The sequence below is a fragment of the Opisthocomus hoazin genome, chromosome 2 (assembly GCF_030867145.1).
Source record: "Opisthocomus hoazin isolate bOpiHoa1 chromosome 2, bOpiHoa1.hap1, whole genome shotgun sequence".
NCBI classification, from domain to species: domain Eukaryota; kingdom Metazoa; phylum Chordata; class Aves; order Opisthocomiformes; family Opisthocomidae; genus Opisthocomus; species Opisthocomus hoazin.
This window is the reverse complement of record NC_134415.1, coordinates 10,867,564-10,892,721: the sequence shown is the minus strand read 5'-3', so window position 1 is coordinate 10,892,721 and position 25,158 is coordinate 10,867,564. Positions and strand designations below refer to the sequence as shown.

Below are 25,158 nucleotides of genomic sequence, written 5' to 3'. Positions count from 1 at the left end.
AGCTGGTTTGGTGGTTTTTTTGAGACCTACTGACACTGTGCTATTGCACAGTGTCAGATTGTGAGGACCCCAGTACGTTAGATTTGGGTTTATTAGAGGTTAGTCGTAGTGCCCTGAAGAAAATAGAAGCTTTGAGGCAAAAAAATTATGTCAAACTGCAGACAAATAACAGGAAAAGATGGAAAGATTGTTTTTAACTACAGAGATTCCATTTTTCAATATAATTACATTTCAAAATGTTATATTAAAAGCAAGCCTTCAGGAAATACAATCTCAAAATGACAAAGAATAGAAGTTTTAATGTAAGAAGTAATTACATAAGTCATGTCATTTTAAATGGATTTAATTTTTTTTTAATGTCAATAATGCATCTGAAATCTTTGAAATTATATTTAAAGTAATATGACACTGAATGAAAATGTCAGAATTCTTGAGAAATGTCAGTGGTTTTTAGAATTTCTTCTATGATTTGATCAGCTTTTAAGGCAAAATAAATTCAAGGAAGGTCTGTAGCTTTTTTCAAATGTGAATTCTGACATTATATTTTCATTTCCATGTCTGTTCCCTTCTATTCATAGTTCATCTGCAAAAGTTAACTATTCTTGTCTGCTTCAGTGATCTCTGTATCCTTTTTTAGTTTGCCTGCATCCCTACTTAGGCATATTTATCTTCCATCTACTTACTGAACCTACTTAAGGTATTTCACTATTGCTTTTTTTTCCCCTGCTCCTTCTACATGGAAGTGGCAGCTCACATTCATCACTAATGTTCAGTAAAGCAGAAAATCTTACTGCTATTAAATACTGAATATTAATTTCTCTTGCCAGTCGAAGTATTTACCTGATTGCACCTACAAAACATGATGGCTTTTCAAGGCAGGGATTCCTTTCTTTATGCATTGTATCGCTGATGATGTTCACTTTTGCATTGACTAGAATTTAACTTGTTAGTGTTGTATTGGCTAGTGTTTCACAGTATTGCTCTGCTTTACCAGTCTGAAGAGTAACTTGCTGTGCATACGGTGGGGTGTTTTGGTGCAGTAATTTTCTAGGATTTTTGGTTTGAGGGCAACAATATTCAGTAGTAGTAAACTATGGGAATTATGTGTTCTTCTATCTGTTGGCACCTGGTTTAACTTTTGAATTTCTGTTGCTCTGAAGGCTGTCAAATGACATGCAATGTGCTGCTTTTAAGCTCTTGGTTAGCAATTACAGTTTTATGAGTTGGAATATTTAGCCATTGGAGTGACTTGGTCCCTGGAATAAAGTTTAAATTCTGAGATTAAAATGTCATTCTTGCTAGTTCCTTGGTAGTAATAACTCATTTGGCTATATATGCTTTTGAACAAATTCTGAATCACACTTTCCAGTTGGTTGTTGCAACTCCCTCAGATGCTTTAGAGTACACAGTGGGCATGCTCCGGGAGAATAGAAAGCCTAACTGACATAACAAAGAAAAGGAAATAAAGCAAAGTCCCTTTTGGGGACAAGGGGCAAATTGATCTCCTATTTATTTCTAATGAGCCTTCTGTGTCTGGGCTTTTCTTACACGTGTTTTGTTTGGAAAGTACAGTTAAATGTGCAAGTGATTACTGCATGAATTCATAAATATAACTTAGAATTTAGAATGTTAAGCAGATGGTTTGATAGGATTTCTAAAAACAATATTTCAACATCCCTAAGCAAGCCCTTTTGCATCAAATTTTATAAGATTTTTTTATAATACAGAATAAAAATCACTTAGATGCATCTGTGTGTACACATGTGTATATGTACGTATCTGTACTGCATTAAAATACTGACATAAAGGTCTGTTCTGCAAAAGTAGGGTGACAATTGGGTTCCATGTGGAAAGATTGTACAAAAATGATGAAATGCAGAGAGCAGAATTCAGCATGAACTCTTCTGGGTGGAAAATTTCAAATGTGCTCTCTGTGCAGAAGAGCTATTCCTACTTGTCCAAGAAGCACATTGCTTCATGAACCCTGATGATACGTTGATTAGCATCATCAAGACAGGTCCACAACTACTTGGGTGTGCAGAATGGACTACTGTTTTGGAATGAATGTCAGAGTTGAAGTACTGTAGGAATGTATGATGTGAAAAGTGGTGCTGCTGTTTCTATAAAACAGGTTAAGCAAAGCTATTGATATAACACGTTTGATCAGCTTTAAAATAATTAGAAACTGTCATGCAGTCCCAAACCTAACCACCCCCCAGACCTATGATTTAGTGCTAAGCAGGACTGGTAAACAGTAGTAAAGCACATTCTTTTGGGCAGAGACAGACAGTTGTATGGGAGGGGTTAAAAGCAAACTTCTCACGAAAGGGAAATAATTTATAGTTCATTGCAATTGGCCTTAAAGCTAGTTTATCAAATGCTCCTTGTTGACGAGGTAAATTTGATTTGAGAAATGGACCTTTAGTTACATTGTACCAATTTCAGTGAATTGAGTAAGAAAGAAAAAGTAGATACATCTCAGAATAATTCAGTTTGCCTAATATTGCTAATAATTTCAGATCAAGAAAGCCATAAAGGCTGATGAGCACAGAAGGACAAATAAGCAGCCTGTCTGCTCTTTTTAATAAAGTTTAAACATGTATCTCTACTTTCAGTGACGTTTTAGAATTAATTTCTAAAGCCATGCCAAGGTTTAAGTTCACTTCTGGGAGATTACAAATGTTACCAAGGGTACAAACAACTCAAAATGGAACCTGCTCTCATCTGAAGCAAAAGTCTCTTCAATTCAGTTTGCATTAGGCAGGATTCAAGAGGTATACAGTAGGTATTAATATGTTCAAGACAGTTTTCTTGAACGAAGTGGATCATGGATGTCCTGATATCATGACTACCTATGCTGGATAAATATCACTCAGAGGTTGTTCTAGCTAATATTTTTATTACTTTTACCTATTTATACTAGGTTAGAGGTCACTGCTGTGCTCAGTCTAATCGCAGCAGATTTACTCTGGATATCCAGAGTCTCCAGCCTCATTGGTCAGCATGTTTTTATACTACCTCTGAACTTGCAATGATAGTTCTTATAAAAACATATATGAAATATTTGAGATAATAATAGAAGCACCATGGTCAGTATATGGTGGAAAATACTTCAGAGCAAGAAACAATTGGAACGTAATGCCTGTGTTTGTCAGAATTTGTCATTTTTTTGCCAGAACAATCAGATGTGGGATTTTGACAAAGAGATCCTTGCTGTTAGAAGACTTCCCTAGATACCACTTTTAGAACTCCTGTCCAAAGGGTGTTGGGGTTGATGTAGCTTGAGAGTTAGCATGACTAGGCCGCTTAAGCAAAACAGTTAGCATAACTGAACAGGCTGCTGGAAAGGACAGCTAAGAATAACAATTGAGAAAGTTCTGATAATGCACATGATGTGGGTTAGCAAAAACAAGATGTGTTCAAGGACGTGGAGGCGGCCTGCTGCTATTAGCATTGGTGCATAGTTACCAATCATAAGGGAATATGGGGTGCGTCAACAGCGCGTGATTTATGTCTGTAGCCTATCCGAATAAGTGTGATCGCGTGTACAGATATGAAAAATGTATTTAACCACGCAAGCGGAGCAATAAACTGAATTGACTGTGCATTGCATCAATGTGTGAGAGTCATTCCTGTCCCTGCATGGATGCTGAAACTCGGCATTGTGTTGACCCCGACGTGATACCGCAGCCGAAGAAGTCAGGGGACTGCCGACCGGCGAGGTAAGCCGGGCTGCCCGAGAGAGGCGGGAGCAGATCCGCGGCACGCCAGGGAGGTGTGAATATCGGCTGTGTGGGTTCCACTGTATCAGTGTTGGAAAAGGCGGCGCAGAAATGCCTGCTGGAATTGGTGGATCGAGCCAACGTGAAGTTAACTGAAGGAGAGATATCAGGTCTATTATTGTGGTACCGCCGACAAAAGCTGATAGCAACGACAGATCGGTTGTTTGACTTGGATGTGTGGCAGAGAATCGGGGACTCTGTGCAGGTCAGCAACAAAGAGGAGCGATTATTAGTCCCTGTTTTTCAAGCTGTCAAAAGCATGATCAGCTGAAAGGAACGAAAGCTCAATTGAAAGATGTTACAGAGAATTTTGAAAGAACAAAGTCTTGCAGTTTAAAATCCCTGAGGAAATCATTACTTGGAAATCAGTGCATACAGCTTTAAATGCTCTAAAACTCGCAGAAACTATCTTAGAAGCGGCTGCTACTCCTCCACCATTATCTCCAAAGCAAGGACAGAGCTGCAGTCTTTTGAAATATTTAACCCCACATACGACGAAATTCCTAACCCAACACGAGAAATGCGGGAGGTAAATCTTCCAGAACCTGACGATCCTTTAAATCCAGAGAAATGGGAAGTGGGGTGCAAAATCCAGCACCCTGAAAGCGTACAACAGGGTCTCTCTACAGCAATTGGCGTACCCGACCTGAGACCAAAGCAGGGTGAATTCCAGCATAAAACCGCGCAGTCCATCAGACACAGCCCAGCCTGCAGTGCCAGCGACCACCACACCAGATGGGTCAGTGAACCTCACACCTGGTGGGGCACACGGCCCCCCCGGGCAACTGGCGGCGTGGCGCGGCCTGGCCACTCCCCCCACCCCCCGAGTCCCAACGCACCGGCCTGGCCCGGCCAGTCCAGAAGCGGCGCGGCAAGAATGTCTTCCTGACATTCAAAGACCTGGTTGGAAAAAGTGTGTATAATTCAATTACTGCAGTAGAATTCATTGTATCCTTATCGCTCCAAACTGTTCTAGCTGATTATGATATTAATGCATGCTAATGAGTTCTCGAGAGTGCCTGCTTTCTGGGGCTCCGGAGTTAAGTCTTGGAGAGTGAATTATTTTGCTGCTTTGTGGTAATAGATTTTGGGTACCCAGGTAGGACGCTGCTCTTGAACATCAATGGTCCAAGGGATTGCAGGACCTCCAGTCGGCACCGAGGGATTCTCAGGGAGAACCTCTGATCCCTGGACCAAAAAGTTCTGAGCACGAACCATTAATAAGACAAAGGCATTCTTCCAGTATTGTTTCTTGTTGCCTGCCTGTTAGTTGCCTGCTAGTCATAGTGAAAGCTTCACAGCACTGGGCTATATCCCTGGGGAGAAGTGAAAGTGCCCTTCATAAAACAGAATTGAAAAGAGAGTACTCTTCCTGAAACTGAGGCTTGGGAATTTGTCTGTTAAATGTTGAATGTTATTTAAGTCCTTGTCTGTTCATAAGTCTTTGCATTGCAAAAAAAAAAAAAAAAAAAAAATCGTAAGTCTTTGCAATATTTGGATTTAAGTTGAAAACTTGGTGTGCTTGTGTGTGTGCGGTCGCGACTGTGATTGTGTGATTTTATGTGTTTGTTGTCATAGTGTTTGTATTTCTGTGTTCTGATGGATTTATTTGGTTTCTGTGATCTAACGGATTTGTCTGGACTAAGTAACTGCCTTTGCTTTTTTGGTTTGGTGAGTTCTGCAGGTATTGTATATAGTTAATGAGTTATACCCTCAGATACATTGATTTTAGCCTAGGTGATTAATATGAATACAGGTTATGGTATGCACTTCACATCTATATATCTTTTTATTAGCATTTGTGTTCTTGTGTTCATTTTGAGTGTTGCACTGTAGCGGGGCTGTTACTGGACCATAAAGCCAATAGAGATGCTTAGGTGTGTCAATGTAGCACTTGCTTTAAATTCATTAAATAAAAAAGGGGGAGATGTAGAGGAAGCAGTGATTATATTGGTTCCGTGTATAATACGCATAACACAAAAGGCACTAGAGGCAACTGTGAAGAAAAATTTTGTGATGCAACTAACACAAATTGAGCAAATGTTTTTAAGGCAATGATAAGATAGCTTAGCTTTTTTTGAAAATAAAAAGGGGGAGATGTTGGGGTTGATGTAGCTTGAGAGTTAGCATGACTAAGCCGCTTAAGCAAAACAGTTAGCATAACTGAACAGGCTGCTGGAAAGGACAGCTAAGAATAACAATTGAGAAAGTTCTGATAATGCACATGATGTGGGTTAGCAAAAACAAGATGTGTTCAAGGACGTGGAGGCGGCCTGCTGCTATTAGCATTGGTGCATAGTTACCAATCATAAGGGAATATGGGGTGCGTCAACAGCGCGTGATTTATGTCTGTAGCCTATCCGAATAAGTGCAATCGCGTGTACACATATGAAAAATGTATTTAACCACGCAAGCGGAGCAATAAACTGACTGTGCATTGCATCAATGTGTGAGAGTCATTCCTGTCCCTGCATGGATGCTGAAACTCGGCAAAAGGGGATTTTTTCATCTTTAAATAAAGATTTATTTTAAAATAGGTTTCAAGAATACAGTGCTATTACCTGACCTGTCTAGTATGGATGTAGAATCTGGGGAGGTGTTGTCAAATGTTAAGAGTCAGTGAATATTTTTTGTAACTGCAGTTCTCAGTATTAGAACTCAAAGATTCTATCTAATTATCTTTAAGTAGGATTATGTACCAATAAATAAATTCTGATAAGGGTGTATATGATGAGCATAAACTAAACTGCAAATCTACACGGAAAGGGATTGCATTTTTGAGTTTCAAAAGAGGTAAAAAGGTAATGAAGATGGATCTTTCCCTTGTCCTCCTCCCGATTTTCTCCTCCCTTTCTTCTTTGTCTAAAAGCCATTTAAAGTGATTTCAGTGTATGAGTTCATCCTCATGCATTTCTTGAGACATGATGTAGTGCATTGAGATGTGATAGGATAAAGATGGAACAGAAAGGCACACAGGAAACAAGTATGCCTTTTAACATGCTTCTTCAGAATAATGAACTTCTCAGTCATGCTTAATATATTAAATGCATTCAAGACATGTCACAGCCAAGATGTGAAGTTAGTTGTCGTGGAGGACCATGATTCAGTATTGGGGATTTGTAGATGGCATGCAACCTCTTAAATTTAATTTCTGGAGCTTTAAAAGTAGTTCAGCTTTTGATATGAAAAGAGGAGATGTGCTGTGACAGTCAAGAAGTAGTTAATATTTAGAAGTACAGTGTCTAGAGATACTAGGATTTGTTCCCAAAATATCAAGAGAAATGTCTTCTCTGATTGCAGTAGGCTTTGATTCATGCCTCTAAGAAGAGATAAGGTGGAAAAAAAGATGTCATGACTTTGCAGCTTTCTGGAACGGAAAGAAACTCCAGTCTGTTGAAAATCTGAGTGCTTTCATCTCATCTAGCGTTACAATGCTCCAACATATCAAAAGTATTTAGAAAGTCGTTTAGTTAATGATGGTTTCCTTAGTTGTGTCTTGGATTTCTGAGCCACAGGAAGTTGCAGTGGCTTGCCAAAGGTCAAACAGTGTCAAAGTGGAAAAGAAAACCAAGGATTCCTGTCTTAGGTGGTTCATCTGCTAAATGCAACTTGCTCTGTTTTTTCCAAAAGCCACAGGAATCTTATCACTATTTATATGTTCAGGTATTTTATTTTTCTCCCACCTTGTTTGAAACAATTAATCAGAACAGAATTATGGTGTACTGTATTTGTACATGTCATCTGCAGCCCTTTAGTTTTGCCTGGGTAAAGAGTAGTTGTATAATATATGTACTCTTCTCAGCCAAAAGTAGGAATCTGTGTTTTTGCTTGGAAGGGGTAGGTGCTTGCAGACAGTCGCTCTGTATAGGGACATATGTTTTCTTCAGTATGTATCCCATTCCTTCTAGCAATTATTGATCTCTAATATATTTGGAGTGTGAGATGGGTCCTTCTAAATGCTCCCTGGCACAGATACAGGACTATCTAAAGTAGTGCTTTGGTTGTTAAACTCTGGTAGTTTCCATCCTTTAAACTGGTAAAACATAAACTGGTGATGGAAAAAATGCTCTTCAAAAAGAGTTGGGATTTTTCAAGTGAAAAATGACTTTATTACAATGAAGCTTCTCTGTTCTGAGAGTAACTTTCTATGAAACGTGTGATTCAAGGTTTCCAAGACCCACATTCAAGCTACCAATTTGATCCAACTGGATCTAGTACAGAGATTCTGACTCTTCCAACTCTGCAGATTAACCAAGTACACATCAGCTGAGAGATTTGAGATTGGGTTGAGATGTCTTGTCCAACCCTATGGCTGACAGAATGGTGTGTATGGCACACAGACCCCCATGGTGCATTGTGTTATATATTCTGCTCACCATAACTAATACCTAGAATGAGTCTGTCCTTCTGGCAAAACAAAATTTGGCTTAAAATTACCATTTTTCACTTAATTCTTTCATGCAGTGTTTTGCTTTAATTTTTCCAGAGTAAAAAATAATTGCACAATGGAATGGGTGGGCTTTAATCCTTTTTTTTTTTTTTTTTAATTCATGCAAACCCATTTTCAGTCTTTGGTTCAAAATTACAGTGTGTCAGGTTTTAATATTATTCTCATCTGATTGTATACATATAATAGTATGTGAATACCGAAACTGGTTTAAAACAGAATAATATCTCCTTTCCTAATTGTGCATCAGATAGAGTAAACACATGGGTTTATAGCCATAGTTCACAATTTTCAGAGCTCATATATTTCAAATCTGTTAATGACTGCTGCTCTACTTTCTTTTGTGGTACAAACATGATTTGACAATAAAGACACAGAATATTTCTAAGCAAAAGGAATGTGACTGCAAAGGAAAAGAATACGTAGATACAGTAAATGTCAAACTATGACTAAATTGGACAAGTACAGAACATTCAGACCTGATTTGCTTTAAAGTGTCTAAATCATCAGATTTCAAAAGCTAGTGTTTTGATGGAAAAATAGCCTTTTTAAAAAAAATTACTTTCTTTATGCCCAAGGAAATGAAAGTATAGTTGAATTTTCTGCAAAAAATATAACATGAATTCATAAGACAAATTCATGTTTTTAAAAACAGAGAATAGTTAAATAAGACAGAGGGAGATAGTAAGTTTTTAATTTCCTTATTTCCTTCAGAACAAGTCCAGTGGAGTGCCCGAGCTGATGTAATTGCTACCTGCAATTTAAAGGAAGTATCACAAAATGTGTTCTACTTTTGCTAATTATTCTGCAACCAGCCAAAATGTAAACTAGGAAATGTCACATTGGAATGGGCTCCTATTTCACAAGGCACTGGAATGTACCCACTCCTCACTGTGTCACCTGCTGTCTTTTGATCTGTCAGTCCACTGTTTTTTAATGTGGGTTAGGTATTTAGTTACTTTCATTTTCTAAGAAAATTTCAGCCTTAAAGTTTACCAACTGTTTAAGTGCTTTGATGAATAAGGCTGTATTGAAATTGCTCCTGTACAAACACATGGTAGAGGATCCTTGTGAAAACATAGCAATGTAGAGTGGGAGTGAGAAAAAACTAGGTCCTTGTTCAGTAGATGGAGAAGGACAGGGCTTCTGGAAATGAGGTAGCTTCAATTTTAAGAGATGAAGCCAAGAAGTCAGTCTGTGTGTGTATCTGCGAGGTAAGTACGTGTGATGGAATTAGATGCTCTAATGGAGTTTGGCAGACGGGCACTACTGCTCTTTATCAGAGATTCCTTTTGAGAAAGCTCCTGGGAAAGCCTAGTTTGATAAAAGAGTAGAACTTAGCTTTCATTTTTAAACAAGGGACTTTCATGTCTGTTTTGTCTATTCATTGTGTAGAATCAAAAATCCCTATTGAAATTCTGGCTCACTGTCTTCTTCCAAATAACTACTAAAGAACGCAAAGGTCTACGTTTTGTCAGTCAAGTTACTTTTGCTATGATTTTAGTAATTTTTAGGAGAATGCCAGGATTTTGTGAATACCATGAAAACATTTACTCTGTCTTAGGAAAACAGGATTTTAAATTCATATGAGAATCAGACTGATATAACTAGAATCCTATACTGGAATAATTCTGGAGAAGTTGAGAAATTATAAATCAAACATTGGCAATTTTGATATTCTTTGCAAAATACCTTTCATTGTTTTAATTAATATTTTATTTAGTTTTACTCTTCAGTAATAGATGACAGTAATACCTTTTTTTAAATGAAGAAAGTTGTTTGACCTGAAAGATTTTTTTAAATAATTTTATTTCATAGCAGATACTCACATTTGGTGTTTTTTTTTTTTCCAATTCAAATGAAAATATCTTTCAAAACTGTAAAACCCATTGGAAAAATAAGAGCTTTTCCCTGCCACATAGGTGTTCCCACCCAATATTTTTTTCAAAAAACCTGTATAGAACTTCATTTATTACTCCTTTACCTGTTTCTCTTAAATTCTGTTGTGTTCTGATGAGAAGCTTCAGCAATTTTTATAGTTAATGGAGAGATGAAAAAATGTTTTTTGACATGGAGAAATACCTCTTTTCATCACTGAAGGCCAGGCTAATGGTTGTATGCTTTGCTTGTCTTACATAAACCTATGTTTTACACTCACATAAACCTGAACTTGCACTACAGCTCCTAAATTGCTACTAGCAAGAGCTGTATTAGGTAGGTTTGCTTTTTAGCAAGAAAATTATTAGTGGTGTGTGATGTTCTCAAAAGTAGTAAAAAGATGAACAGGGCTGGAACTTTTACTGTCTCAAAGGAGGTGATGATAAGGTTTTTGATGAGGAGGGAAAGAATACTGGTGTATTGGAGTGCTGGTAGATAAATTTTTATGGAAAATGATTTAAATGCTCTGTTTCATTAATTTCAGTACTCTTCTTGATATGTTTTTTGCCTATAAAATGTACCATGATTGTATTTTCTGTGGATTTTATCCGCTCTTTGTCTGTATTGTTCACTTGGTGGATCAGTACTTCAGTAATTCATTTGTGTTTCTTTCTTTTACCTTGTTCTTAAGGTGAAAATGGGTGAATTAGACATGCTTTAAGAACTGACACAGCCAGAATATCCATGACTGTCTAGTTTCTGTCTATTCAGATTAGGTAAAATAAAATATTTGTTTTCAAATAAGTTGTGTAACTGAGGGTGAACAGACTACTGTGAAACTAATCCATCTGTCATATAATGCTACATTACCACATTACATCAGCAACCTGTTTTTTTTAAAATGCCAAATATAATTGATACTGAAAGCTTACCATACTGTAATATAATTATTAAGAACAACTTTTTTTAAAAGAGCATAATTTAAAAGTTACTGGTAAAAATCTGTTTTGATGGTAGCAGTTGTATTTCTGTATTTAGTGGAGTTTAATGCCTCAGAGCAATTTAAAGGACCAAGAGAGCTAGAAATTTAGTTTTTATACAGTATCTCAGTTCCCTAGATGCTGACATATTAGCAGAAGACCAGCTTGCCTCCTTCAGTCTTTCCCTGCCACAGGGCAGAAAGCAATGCGGAAATCACCAGACTGCTTAGGCTTTATCTTCTCCATGTGTTGGTGAAACACTGGCACAAGTAGCCCAGGACAGTGGTGGATGCCCCCATCCCTGGGAACATTCAAGGTCCGGTTGGATGGGGCTCTGATCAACCTGCTCTAGTTGAAGAAGTCCCTGCTTGTTGCAGGGGGGTTGGACTAGATGGCCTTTAAAGGTCCCTTCCAACCCCAACTATTGGATGATTCTATGGTATAAGTGTTCTTCCTTATTTCATTGTGAATGGAGAATTAATCCCGTGCTTTGATCAGCTTCCTCGTCAGCTATTGTTCAGAGCAGGTTAGAGAACCTTGAAAAATACGCAGGCCCATTTTCTAAATACATATTCCATTTTCATATCATTGTTTACCCTGAAATGTTATTTCTGTCAGCATTTGAAGACTCATGATGCAGTTTTTTTAAAAGGTCTCCTCCTTGCTTGGTAATAGCTGCTTCTAAAATGATTCGCTGCTGTGGTGTAGCTTTGTAATGTTTGGGATCATCTGACAGGCAAGGAAAAGAGATTCCAACCAGACTAATTTAGATTTAAAACCATTGGTAACAGATGACGTAAGAAAGCTGTACCAATTTAGAAAACATCTGGTTTTGTGGTCTTCAAAATTAAATGACAATATTTTCTCAGTAAATGTAAGTATTCTCCTGAGGATTGTCACTTTTTTCAGGTAGATGAATGTATCATGACTCTGCTATATCTTATAGCTAATATTTTCATGACTGTTTTTTGTGAAGACAAAATGTGCCATTAGCTACCTTTTGCTTTTAGATCTGAGTTAGCTATGTATAAGCTCACTTAGTCCTTGTTTTACATGTCCTACAGAAATGTGTGCTTTTGTTTTCTTCTTTAAAAGCAGCCTATATACTGACCGGAGTAACAGGATCTGTTCTGGTTTCTTTTCTGTTGAATTTTGACATTTTGCTTTTCTTCCCCCTTGGAAAAAATCCAAACCTTTTGAGGATTTTTGTAATATTGTTTTGAAAAGTCCATTTGGGATCCCAGAGGTCAGGTTTCCAGTTGAACTTGTCTTGTTTCTAAAATATACAGGAGACCCCATTTTTAATGCCAGCACCATTATATCACAAATGATTAGCACAACTCAGGAAACACCTGGGCTTTGAAAGACCATATTTTAAAAATATGTATTTTGCCTAAGAAACATTATTTCTGTCTCTGGTAACACAGTTTAGAAGCTCAAGTCATGGCCTGACAAGTTAATAAATATTATTTGGAACTTTAGCTGCTTTAGAAGATTTATATTTTACTTGGAATGAAGTATTCTTACAGAAATCCCTCTATTAATATAAATACTTTTTCACCAAGGCCTCCTTCATCAAACTGTGTTTCCTTCTCAAGTACCCACAGTGAAGCTTCCTTTTCCTCTGTCATTCTAACCAATGTTTCACACCTGTGACTGAAATAATGATTTTACAGAAAGCAGAGATACAATTTCCAAAATTATCACTGACTTCAGTGGTTTAGAAATTTCACCATCTGGATGTGTTTTTAAATTCATTTCGATAAGCTTTCTCTAGTTTCATTGTGCAACACTAGCGTTCAAGGTTTGAGAAAGTTGTATTTCTAATTAATTCTAATTAATAATTTCAAAGTTCCAAGAAAAAAAAGATAAACAAAATGAAGAGCTTTTCTTTATCTATCTGGAATTTAATCATGAAAATAATTCATTTAAAGTGGTAACTTTGGCGTGAGTGCATAGGATTTTATATTTTTCCATGTCTGACTGTGACATTTCCTGAATATAGAAAATGCTTGGCTTGGAAAGGCCAGAGTAAAAATAAATTATGAATTATTAATAGTATGAAACAATTTTAAAGAATATTTTAATTATTTTTCAAACAGTTAATTTAAAAAATACATTTTTTTGTCCTTACTTAGTAAGGTTTTTTGTTGTTTGAAATTGCATTTTTATGAAGGCCAGGGAGCTGGGATTGCCACCTACTTCGTTTTTCATGTAGTTAGCATAGGCTTTTCTATAACCTTTTCTTGATTCCAAAGCTGAATTAGTATGATATATTCCACCAAAGTTATATGGTTTTTCTGCAAAATCAGCTGAGTAGCTTTTAGAAAGTACTGCAGTCTGCTGTTCACTGTCCAGTCATATGACAGTAATACACGTGCAGTGAACTGGAGGTATGTCCTATATATTTAAATGAAGGACGTCTAGGTAAGACAAAAAATTAATCTAATGGGAAAAAAATGGAAGTAATAGCCCATGCTGTGTTATGGGTTTGTTGACATAGTTGTGACATGCTGAATTCTTCAACAATATACTGACAGAAGCAAACTTGCACTATTTTTGCGGATTAGAGTAAAGAAGCATTTTTATTTGGTGAAATGCAGTGTTAATTAAACGTTTTCAGTTCAACTTATCCAAAGAAGGTAGAGTTCAAAATAAATCCAGTGAAACTGTAGAGTGAAGGGGGAAATGGAAGGTTACTGGGAGATCTCCAGTTTACCCAGTGTATGAGGCAGAGAAAAAAATCATATTGTGTAGCGTGTTGGTGCATCTAGCCACTAGCCTAACGTTAGCAGTTCGTGGGAGAGAAGAGAAGATAATAACTTAGAGGCATAAATCACTATCTACAGAATGTACTTTATGGTATCGTCAAGATTTGCCGTTCGATATCGTGCAGTTTTATGTGACGGAGATTAGCGTTTATCTAGTCTTTGTCCAGTGATCACTGACCATTGCAGCTTCCAAATAGGTTACATGAATACAGGTTAACTGCAGGAGTTCCAAGTATACTTTAAAACTATCCTTCTTCCAATAAATATTAAAAAGAGGTCAACTAAATTCTGTTTCAGCAGACCATTTTTTTTCAGCATTTTTAATTCTGAAACTGTTTCTTCCTCAGATACTCTGTCTTCCAAATAAAATGTTGTAAAGTAACTGTAGAAAATTCTTTGCTATGCAGTAGTTATCAATATCTGAGCTGCCAGTAACAACTGATTTTGCATGTTCTGTGTGATTTCAATAAACATTACATGCAGATTGTGCTTTTTACCCCTTTGAGAGAATGTATTTCAGAAGAGATTTATTTTCATCAAGTTTATTGTTAGATAGTTCAGCACTGTTGAAAGGTGGATACTGATTCTTTAATAGTAGCCTAGCTGTGTCTCTGTAAGTGTGTGTTCATTCACTGTCCCTAAGGCGCTCTCCTTCTCCAAGTGTTGATATCCAGCATTTGGTATAACTGCTCAAAGTGGGCAAGGCACAGGAGTAAAAAGCAAAAGAACTATTTGTGTGATTTATAATAACCTACAAGCACAAGAACATGCTTAAAATTATCATTCCAAAAGCACAGCTCTAAGTGTGCAGAGTCTATCGTGCTGATGCAAGTTCAGTGGTGAGCATGCAGTGTTGATGGCAGGGACAAGCCCAGTGGGACTGTTCATCTAATTAGAAAAAACTCAGGTCTCAATACTAATTGCACGGAACTGGCATCGATTTTCAAATAAATTCAAAATAACCTAAATTATTATTAACAAATGATAAAAGCTTGCCCTGCCCTCATTTAATGTAAGCACAGGCTGCTGATATGTATAATACCAACCTCCTTTTACAACCAATTTGGAACATTACCTGTTCGATGTATCTGACACAGTATGGATAAACAGCGTAAGTAAACTTAAATCTTAATTAGAAATTCACAAATTGATACCTATAAATACAGACATAAAAGTGATGACAGATAATGCTTCAATACAGAGTTTTGTACTACATGTGAAAGCAAAACATCTTTGGCTCTCCACAACTATGCTGTTTGAGGACAGATTATGAATGGTTTGCTCACACCGGTGCCTTCATACTGCAGAAGGAAAGGAACAAAAGGCAGATGTGTCAGTGTCATAGGTATATGTAGTAAATTTGGCTCTTCAAACTATCTGTTGTGTCTGTTTAAGATAATTTGAAGCTTTGGTGTTGATTTATCATTTGATTTTGTGATGTCAAATAATTACTTTTGTAGATAGAGGTTCTGAAAAGGACAAGACCAGTCATTCTTGTATTCTTTCCATTGAGTAAGTTATTCTCTATTGTTAATCAGAGAGTACTTAGGGCAGTTCCCTGTGTTGATAGACCAGAGAAGAAATATTGCTGACTTAGAGGAACTCCTGACTGACTGCTTTTTTTTCAGCAAGCTCGGATAGTTCATGCGTGACTGTTTTTAATAGTTTGGTTAGTCTTGCGTGTTTTAAACTATCTTTTAGCATTGTACTTCAGTCAAAAATCTAAATGTACTTTTCTGCACTTGTGAATGTTTTAAACTTTGCTTTCATCCCAAGTAGGAATGAAGAGTTGAAACCACCCATTCCTGCATTAAATGGAAAGTGCTAAAATCTTTGATACAGAGATGTCAACCCATCTAATTTCTACACACTTGATTTAGAAAAATAGTTGTCAGCACTCCTGACCTGAGATGATTTGCTTTAGTTTGATGAGCAACACTGAAATATTTCAGCTGGCAATCCATTCGCCTGTATCTGTGCTTGTCAGTGCAGCCTCCCAGGATTTGTAGTTCCTGTATTTTGTACTCTTTTCTTCCCTGTGATGCAGCTTGAGTAGCTGAACAAAGTCCCCTGGTTCACTGAGTGGGGCAGCTCTCAGGTGGCACTGTGATGATTCAATTAAAGAAGGATATCGCAGTGGTTGTTGGCATGTGTAGCCCAGGCAAAGAGCAGCTCACATGGGAGGACAGAGAGTCTGAGGCTCCTGAAGTGTAATTCTGATCGGGTAGTTTAACTATTTGTGTAAATATACAGATTTTTTGCCACAGTGAACTACAGCAAACTACTTTCTTACAAAGTTTCTGCATCCTACAGTTGCAGGCTTTTTAGCTGGTGAAGGTCTCAACAGCAGATTTATAGTACAATTGGCAGTGTGTGAGGCAGAGCGTATGTGGTACTGTGGAATTTCAAGAGGAGTACTGTTGAAAGCAAGAGCATTTACAGGTAATTCATTATCAGTGTAATACTAACAAGATGAGAATACATCTGTCTATTCTGTATAGTTAACATGTGTTGGAAAATGGAAAAAAATGGCCATGGTCCCTTATAAGGGACCTTACAGCTTTCTCCTACCCTGCTGGTTTTATTCAGCCCGTGTTGCTTAGTGTATGTCTCTGCATGGGGGGACTGGCTCAGGAAAGTGTCCTGCAGCCTTCTGGCCAGCTGCCTTAAGGACCTCAAACTCTGTAACCTGTTCGAGTAGGGAGAGGAAAAAAAAAATGTCTAGGGAAACTTGTTGCGTGGCATAAGGAATTATTACATAATGTAACTACTTGTACTTTGTTAACAAGTTTGGATGATGTTTTTAGTTAGTTCCACTGGGTTATTCCACCTCGGCATTTGGGTAAAATGAGGAAGAAAGATTTTAGCAAAATTAACAAAGCTGTAGTGTAGGTAGACCCCAGTACATTCAATGTAAAAGCAATCCCCTGTTCTGAGGTAGGATAACTGAGTACAAAGTTATGATTAGTTTCATTCTAGTATTCCTGGGTATACTTTTAATTCCCTGGCACTGAAATTTATTTTAGTAACAGAAATCAAACTGAGATATCTATAAATGTGTCAGTAGGTCAAGGCTTCAAGCTTTGACTATGTATCTCTTGAAGTTTAGGTAGTTCCAGACCATTGCTTTCTTTTTCTAGTCTTGGAATTCTTGTATCTAGTGACTGTCCTTATGTGGAGTTCTGTTAGGCTTGCTTTTAAGGGAAGAAAAAACTCTTGTCCTGCAGTGACAAAATTTTTGAGCTTTTGATTTCTGTTGTCTTTGAATTAATTAAAAAAAAACCCACTTCTTAACAGTGATGCTGAATTACGGTGCAGGGGTATAATTTTTCCAATAAGTGTGGATGATTAACAATGAAACTCATATTTAGATTTAGAAATTTAAAAGTCAGGGTCTCCCAAAGCACATGGCACTGAAATCTAAGGAACCATAAAAATTCTGGTCCTAAGAGTTGTGTTCGTTTCACCTAACTGTAAGTAGCTAAAAGATACTAGTGCTGGTTTGTTGTCGAGACTTCCACTGTCAATAAAGGAGAAAGTCAGATACTTTTGGGTAGTGACTGATGATTAAAAAGATAACAGAGGTGAATCTTACCCTATATGGCAGAAACCTCTTACAATTGTGTCGAAGAAAGAAGCCTAATAAGCATAGTCCTTCAGTGGACTTTTAGCAATACACACAACTGAGAAGCATCACCTTCACTTCCCATTTGATAACTTTTAATCTCTCTTCCCCATGGCCAGATACGACTGACTCTGTAGGCTTGTTAGTTCTCTATGAGTTCTGCCCCTGGAGTAAGTCATGCACGTCTCCATGCGTGCTCCCGGTGTGTTTGGAGCAGAGTCAGTGGTTATTATAAGTCAATGGCTCCTGCATCCTGTAGCCTTTCTGTTACAGGATATCACTATCTTCTTTCTTTTTACTTCACATAAGATGCATTGTCACTGTTGTCATAGAGTTAGTCTTTGAAACAGAATTCACAGAGATGAAGGCTGCAAATTATCTTCACAAGGAGACAAGCAGAATTTTAAATATTAATATTGTAAGTTTGGTCTGAGTTGCCTCACTTAGGCAGTGAGCTTTTGTCAGATTTAGAACTGCCTCACTGACAGACAAATGGCACATTTTTTGAAGTATACATTTATCTAGAAATGCTCCTGTATAATCCTTGATGCATTATGAACTTCCTTCTAGCTAGGCTCTCCCTGTTAATTGTGATGACTGGAAAGGCAAAAGATGTGCTTGTACAACTTGCTTCATTTGCAGAGTGATCACAAGGCAGTTGTTGGTTGTGGATTTGTTTTCTCCGAGTTCTTTGAGAAGGCTTAGGGCTAAAAAGGATTCCATTGCATGATCAGAGCCAGTTGGGGTTAGCCAGGTAAGCACATAAGAAAAGAACTGTGAAAGCCTCATTCGGAGGTGAAGTAAAGGAGCTTATATTTCACTTTTGGGTGTCGCGTCAGGTGACTCAGAAGCAAACAATGATACATCAGGAACGAAAATTATTATATCAGGCAGCAGCTTATGTTTCCCAGATTAGACTTCTTGAGCAGAATCAGATGAACATTTTCTTTCATCATACTAATTAAACTATTCTGCCCTTTTCATTGTCTTAAGTCATTGTTGATGAATGACAAAGAAGTGCCTTGAGTGCTGCTTCCCAAATACAATTAAATGAGATGATTTTCAGTGGAAGAGATTATGCATTTGCTGAATTTAAAGCAGCTAAAACAGAAATAGGGACTGCGCATACTGAAAGTTAAATTATGCACCTGCATATATTGGATTAGGTGATTTTGAATCTTTAATTGAAGCTTTTTTTTTAATTTGCCCTTCATTTTCTTGAGTTCGTACATTTAAGATTTAAGATGACCACAAAACACCAGTGACATTTTAGATTTCTGCGCAAAAAAGGACAAGACAAATAAGAATTTTTATCTATCTAACAGATAACATACAGAATCCCAGGTCAGCTGTAACTAATTAGGAGTCTGCTGTTGTGTTGTATCTTGTTTCAGAGCAATTACAAGATTAGAAAGTCGTCTTTGTACACCGAATTAAGCAGGCCATTCACAATGATGCTGTCTGGAGTGTGAGCTGCCTTTTGCAGAGAGTTTGTTCACTCCTGACAGGGACCAATAATCTGAGCTAGATGTGCAGGGAAAGGTGTAAGTTTGCAGTGCAGACATCCTAGAGCTCACTTTGCAAATCAAAATCAGAGAACTCCCCCAGAGCTACAATCTCTATCAGAGTTAGGTTTTGTACAGTTTAGATCAAATCTTGTCCATGAAGCAAGTTTAGGAAAGCATATATGAATGTCAATTAACATTTTATTCCATATACCCTCAAAAGATTGGTCACTGACAGCACGAGAAGTGCTAGGCATTAAACGTTTGCACTCATGTGCGTTCCTGAGAAAGAGGTAACTGGATATTACTACCTGCAATATTATCGTTCCATGATTTTTTCCTACATTTGTAGTAATCCTTATTATAATGCAAATATACCTTTATCATGTTGGCTTTTGTATGAATTGTCTTCTCAACTTTGTCCCAGTGTAATATACATTATTATACACTCTGCAGTTCTAGCAACATTCTTGCAAGCTTACGCTATGCTGCATATATGGAACTCATCATCAAATTTACTTCTGTTCATTTCCGTAGAAGACCATGTGCCTATGGTTATAATTTACTTTGTTGTTTACAGCAAGGATATTCACTTGAATTTGAGCGACTTCTTATTCATTTAAGGGCTCAGTAAGACAGTTTACCAGCTGAATTTAGAAGGGGTTGAAACAAGCCTTCACTTATTGTATGTATAGTAAATGCAGGGACAGATTCCATTTCATGGACAACAGTTTGTCTGCTTGACAGTTTCTTCAGAACATTATTAATAGGCTTTTCTATTTAAATATTTAAATTCCATGTCAGATGAAACTCATTACTATGAACATTGGTTATTTTCTTCTGTTACATTTGTACATTGCTTATTCTGAGCGATAGACCTGGTCTTCCACACCTTGCTAACAGTGCCTACTTCTTGTGTGTACTTTCTGTTTTGGACTATGCCACTGGATTTGTGTCCCTTGGGTTGTTAATGTATGATCCATAAGTACCTGGAACACGTGAACCTCCAGACATCCTCTATATAAACAATTTTCTCATGAGCAGTCGAACTAATTAATTTTGTTTTCATTTTTGGTGTGGGTTTTTGTTCTTTTTCTCTCTGTACACCACTGGTGACCCCAGCTCCCTTTCCTTTTCCTGGCTGTGTGCAACTCCCCCATTCCACCAAGTAATGCACAGCTGTAACTAATACTGATTTGGTCTTTGCTGATTTGGGTCATCTGACTTCTGTGGATAACAGGTGTATAACAGAATTTTGTCTGTTAGTCTCTTCAAAACCTAGCTACAGACTTTTAATGAATTCTTTTGGAAACTACTGAGCAGACAGAGGTGAGATAGACATGAAAAAAAACCAAAAAAAACCAAACCTACAAAAAATCTTATGTTTCTGGCTTTGCTGTCTCCTGGGATGCAAAATTACATTGTGTTGTATTTTTCTTCTCTTGTCAAAAGAAAAGAAGGAATTTTTGCTTTGAACTTAAAAGCCCTATTTTTGTTTTGAACAGCCTTTTTGAGAACTGTATCAGTCTCATAGAAGGCTGTATGAGTCTATTTTGCTTTTATATGTGGTACAACACCAGCAATACAATCAAAACATGAAGTTCTATATCGAGCAATGGTTTTTAACTACTTCTTTTAACTACTTTTAACTACATCTCTTTGTTCTGCCTTGGAATTTCTTTCTCAAAACACATTGAGCACATACATTGAGCACATACATTTTTTTACTGTTGTCCACTAATAAATACTTGCAGTTTTTCAGTCTATTCAATAAAAATATAGAACTATATGTTAAAAAAAAGATTTCAAGAGTGGACCTGTCATTCTGAGAGATTGAGCTAGGATTTCTTGGGGAATTTATTTTAGGAAATAATTCTGGATTTCTTTATTCTTTCTTTCTTTTATTTTTTTTCCTTTGTGTTCAGATGGAAGACGTCATAGCCCGCATGCAAGATGAGAAAAATGGGATTCCTATTCGTACAGTCAAAAGTTTTCTTTCCAAGATCCCCAGTGTCTTTTCTGGTAAGAGTCAAAGTGAATTTCATACTATTTGAAGTTTCCACTCAACCTTATGTAAGGGGATGCTCAAATGGAAAACACTTTTAACATGAGTGCTATGGGGAATTCAGTCATCTGCTCTGGCAAAGGCATTGACTATCCTTTGAATACTTTAATTATAGAATTTTTGATGTTTCTCTCACATTGGAGTGGGCTTACACAGAGATGTTTTTGTCCTGTAAACAAGGTTAAGGGAATACTTAATTTACTACAAAAAGTGAACTATCTGAAGATGGCAGTATTTTTACTGCAGAGTTTCTGCATTTCAGATCTGGTTTTTAGCCTGTTTTCATAGCAAGTATTAGTTTGGCGTATAGGCCAGTACATGAAGATAAGAACTGCCAGAGGAGCAGCGCAAAAGGGAAATCATTGATGCACTCTGCAAATGATACTGAATTGCGGCTGTAGACCTTTATTACAGCATTTGTGATCTGCTTTTGTAGCTGGCTGCTTGTGCCCAAGAAGCTAAGACTGAGATAAATATGGTAATTTGCCAGACAGCTGTAAACTTTATAGCTAATCCAAGTCAGTATTATATATGCACAAAAATCTGTCCATTTATTAATTAACTAGTATGATATATTTATTCATTTACATACTTTTATAGCAATTTATGCATTTATATGTGAATATGTATCTTTTTGTTCTACCAGTGGGTAATGAGTTCCTTTGAAGCAGATTCCATTGTTGGACCTACTTTTGCCATACTCTGGTAACAGTTGCAATTTTTGTAATGGAAAAGGTAATTCTTACATAGAAAGTATTTGTAGAAGTTTTTACTGTCCAGAACAGCAAGCAGTAAATTTGATAGATAGATAATAATGAAAATGTATTTAATAACAGCTTATAGTACTGTTATTACTCACAAAAGCATCCAGATGAAAATGATCAAATCAAGAGCAGATGCTCTCCAGTTAAAAAATCCATATATATGTCTATATGCTCACATATATACCTCTGTGGGTCTATGCATAAAAGCATGTATTATACCCAGGCATATGTCCAGGATCATGTCCCATAAAAACTGGAACTTTGCAATTGTTTCTTTGTGGGGAGAAGCAAAATGGGTAGGTCTCCCACAGTGAAGTCATGTTCCTGAAAGCACTTAGAAAAGATTTCTAAGAGTTCTTTAAACTACTTGTAGAAAATAAGGTTGTCCACAAATTGTCTGTAGGAATAGGGTCTTACAGGATAGCATTTTTATTAGGTATTTTTATTTTTTTTTCTACTTTTATTTCATAGTATTGCTTTTAAAAACCGCAAGTGAAAAGCTAGTTGAAAGAGCAGTCACTTGTTAAAGCAGAATTACTGACCTTATCTATTTTAGGATGACTACATTAGCAAAATCAGCCTGGGGAATGGTATCTGAATTTAACCTTTTCAGAAAATGTTGTGATTTTAATGAATAGGATGAAGTGATTATATTATCCCATCTAATGAGTCATTCCTTAAATGTTTTTACAAGTAAAATATCCACACAGAGAAACATTGCCAATACAGGTAATTCTTTATAGGCTGTATGCATTGTTGTGCTTCAGAAAAATACAAAGAAAAATAATGCTAACAAGATTATTTCACCTTGTGGCATTTTGAAAAATTGATGAATTGTATTGCTTATATTTCATATATTCATAGAGAGCAAATAAGTTGCTTGATGCTGATATTTGTACATTTGTTTTTGTGAGCAAGCTGCTTGAATTCAAACACACCATTTTTGTTTAATTTCTTTCTTGAATCTTTAAAAAGTAAATCATTTATTCATCTTTACCGGATTATAATATGTTTAAAATGAGTTTGCAAGCTGTTTAATGAAAAAGAATACAAAGCCGTACGTGTGTGCTAATTACTATTCGTATTTGTATCCAGATTTAGGAGTGTGTCAGATTGACTTTATGCAGCAAATTTATCTACGGGGTAAATTCTCTAGAAATGTTGAATTGCAGACTAATTGGGATAGTAGCATTCCAGTCACCTACAAGCAGGAGCTGAAGTGGATTTTGAAAAAAAAATCAATCCTTGACTGAGCTCCAACATATCATATATGCCAAGATAAGAATCTTTGAAAACAAGGGGGTAAAACCAAAGCTGTTAGCACCTCTCCTGGTTCTACACCTCATTGCTTGGTGCTGAGAGGTTTTTCCTAGCTGTTTAGCATTAATGATGTTAATGGTACTCATCTGAGCTCTTTTGATAAAGAACTATATAAAATTATACCTCTTTTAATGCAAATAACTATGGTGAACATCTTAGTATATTACAAAGTCTTTAACAGAAATGATGTAGCTTATTGTACATAGAATTAAACAATTACTGGAGGCGGAAAAATGCATCCTTGGCTAATTCCAGATGGGATTCAGCATAAAAGAATCAGTGGAAGTACAGCATTGGGAGCTGACTTCTCTGACTTTTACTTGTGCAGCCTGCAGACCTGCAACCTGTTGTGCTCATCAGTGAACATCTGTGGTGTATTTTACTATGTTGTGACAAGCAGGACTAAATACCAGATACGCCAGAACTATTCTGTACTGTAGCTTGTCGGGTCTGATGAGCTAATGGCTTCATTGCATTCAAACCGTATTTTACACCAAGATCTGCATTGTTCACTGTTGCAGAACAGATATTTACAACCTCCATGCCCAGCTTTTTTTTTTTTCTAATTTTATTTGAGTCAAATAACTACTACACGTGGCTTTTTCAGCATAATTCTATGCTGACTCATCCTGACACTAGCTCACTGCCTTCTGGGGCCTTTGTAGCAGTATACTGTATGCCTATTACAATTTCAGCCAAAAGTGTTTTTTGTTCAAGACCCTAGCCTTTACAGAGTCTCGCTGCATTACCTCATCCAGCTAGCGCTTGTGAGGGCAAGTACAATTAGGTCTTTGAACAGAGAGAATGTACGATGTGCTGTAGCAGATGGTCTTTGTAGTGATGGTTCACCTCAAGCTGAGTCGCCCACAATCTTGCAAGTAGGCTCAGACTGGATGCAACAAATAGATGAATTTTCATGGCTAGCTTTGCAGAAAACAGACAAATGTACCTATGTACACTAGTTCACTAGTGGCTGAAAACAGGTTTGCTAGGTTGTGATTTAGATCCTACGCTGGTCACTGTTAATGGTAATTCTGCTGGAAACTGTTATATTGCTTTAGTCTTGACTGCTTAAGCATATAAGCAATGCTATGGAGTAAACCATCATTGCTTAAGTAATAGCTTCCTGTCCCTGAGAATGGACCTTTTTAATGTGAACAATATAATCTGTTTAGGCCTATTCACATTATAATCTTGAGTGTGAAAAGCACATCAGAGGTTGTGTTTCAAAAATTGCATTGTTCTAAAAATAGGTCCTCTAGCAGAGCCTGAACTATCTCTAGTCTAGGCAACTAAAGCTGGGCTTGAAGATGACGCTGAAGGAGTTTCCTGTGTGGTTCTTGGGAATTTTGGCTTTTCAATGCCAAGATTTTAGTTACCCCTGTCTATGGATCTAAGTCATTTTCTATGATTAATGCTGGTGAGCACAGTCATGGGCACTCAGTTTTCAGAAGGCACATGTTTAAAACAGTGATTGATGGCTGACTAGATGGCAGTAATGCAGGACCCCCTGTATGCCTGCAGCGTAATCATGATAATGTTATTCATCAGATATATATTGTCGCCTTGATTTGAAACTTTAAAGGTTCCAAGGAGAAAAATAGGCAGGAGAGTTTGTTCTTTCTATGTGATTATGCATTTTGATGAACAAAAAAAGAGCTTGCTCTTGTTTTCTCTATGATTTTAAAATGTTTTGGAGGAGTGAAGAAGATCGTTTATATAGACATCTTGCCAGTCAACAATAGTAATTGCATGAAGGTTGTCATATGCATTCTTTACTAACACTGATAAGCACATTAGGAATAAAAAGAACGCAATTTGCCTGGAACGTGGTTCACCATTAGGCCCGGAAATGAATAAAAAAATCTTGCTTGAAATGATGAATGTAGGGACTCTGACATATGAATCATAGGGATTAGAAGGAGCTCTAAAATATCATTTTTATTTTTACTAAGAAGAGACAGCAAGTAAATGCCAAAGTATAGCTGTTCACCTTCAAGCAGCAAGAAGCATTTAGAGTT

The 25,158-nt window shown here is 36.9% G+C and overlaps 1 protein-coding gene across 7 annotated transcripts in view; it reads left to right on the top strand.

Annotated features, from left to right (window-relative positions):
• Positions 1 to 25,158, top strand: part of RGS7 (regulator of G protein signaling 7) — a 266,918-nt gene that overhangs the window by 98,580 nt on the left and 143,180 nt on the right. For 6 of the 7 annotated variants that reach the window (XM_009933299.2, XM_075412522.1, XM_075412521.1 and 3 more), the window contains exon 3: positions 20,914 to 21,010. The exons of the other annotated variant lie outside the window; for it this stretch is intronic. In XM_009933299.2, the coding sequence (XP_009931601.2) occupies positions 20,914 to 21,010 (97 nt within the window). The remainder of the gene's footprint in view (positions 1 to 20,913; positions 21,011 to 25,158) is intronic. 7 annotated transcript variants of the gene reach the window in all.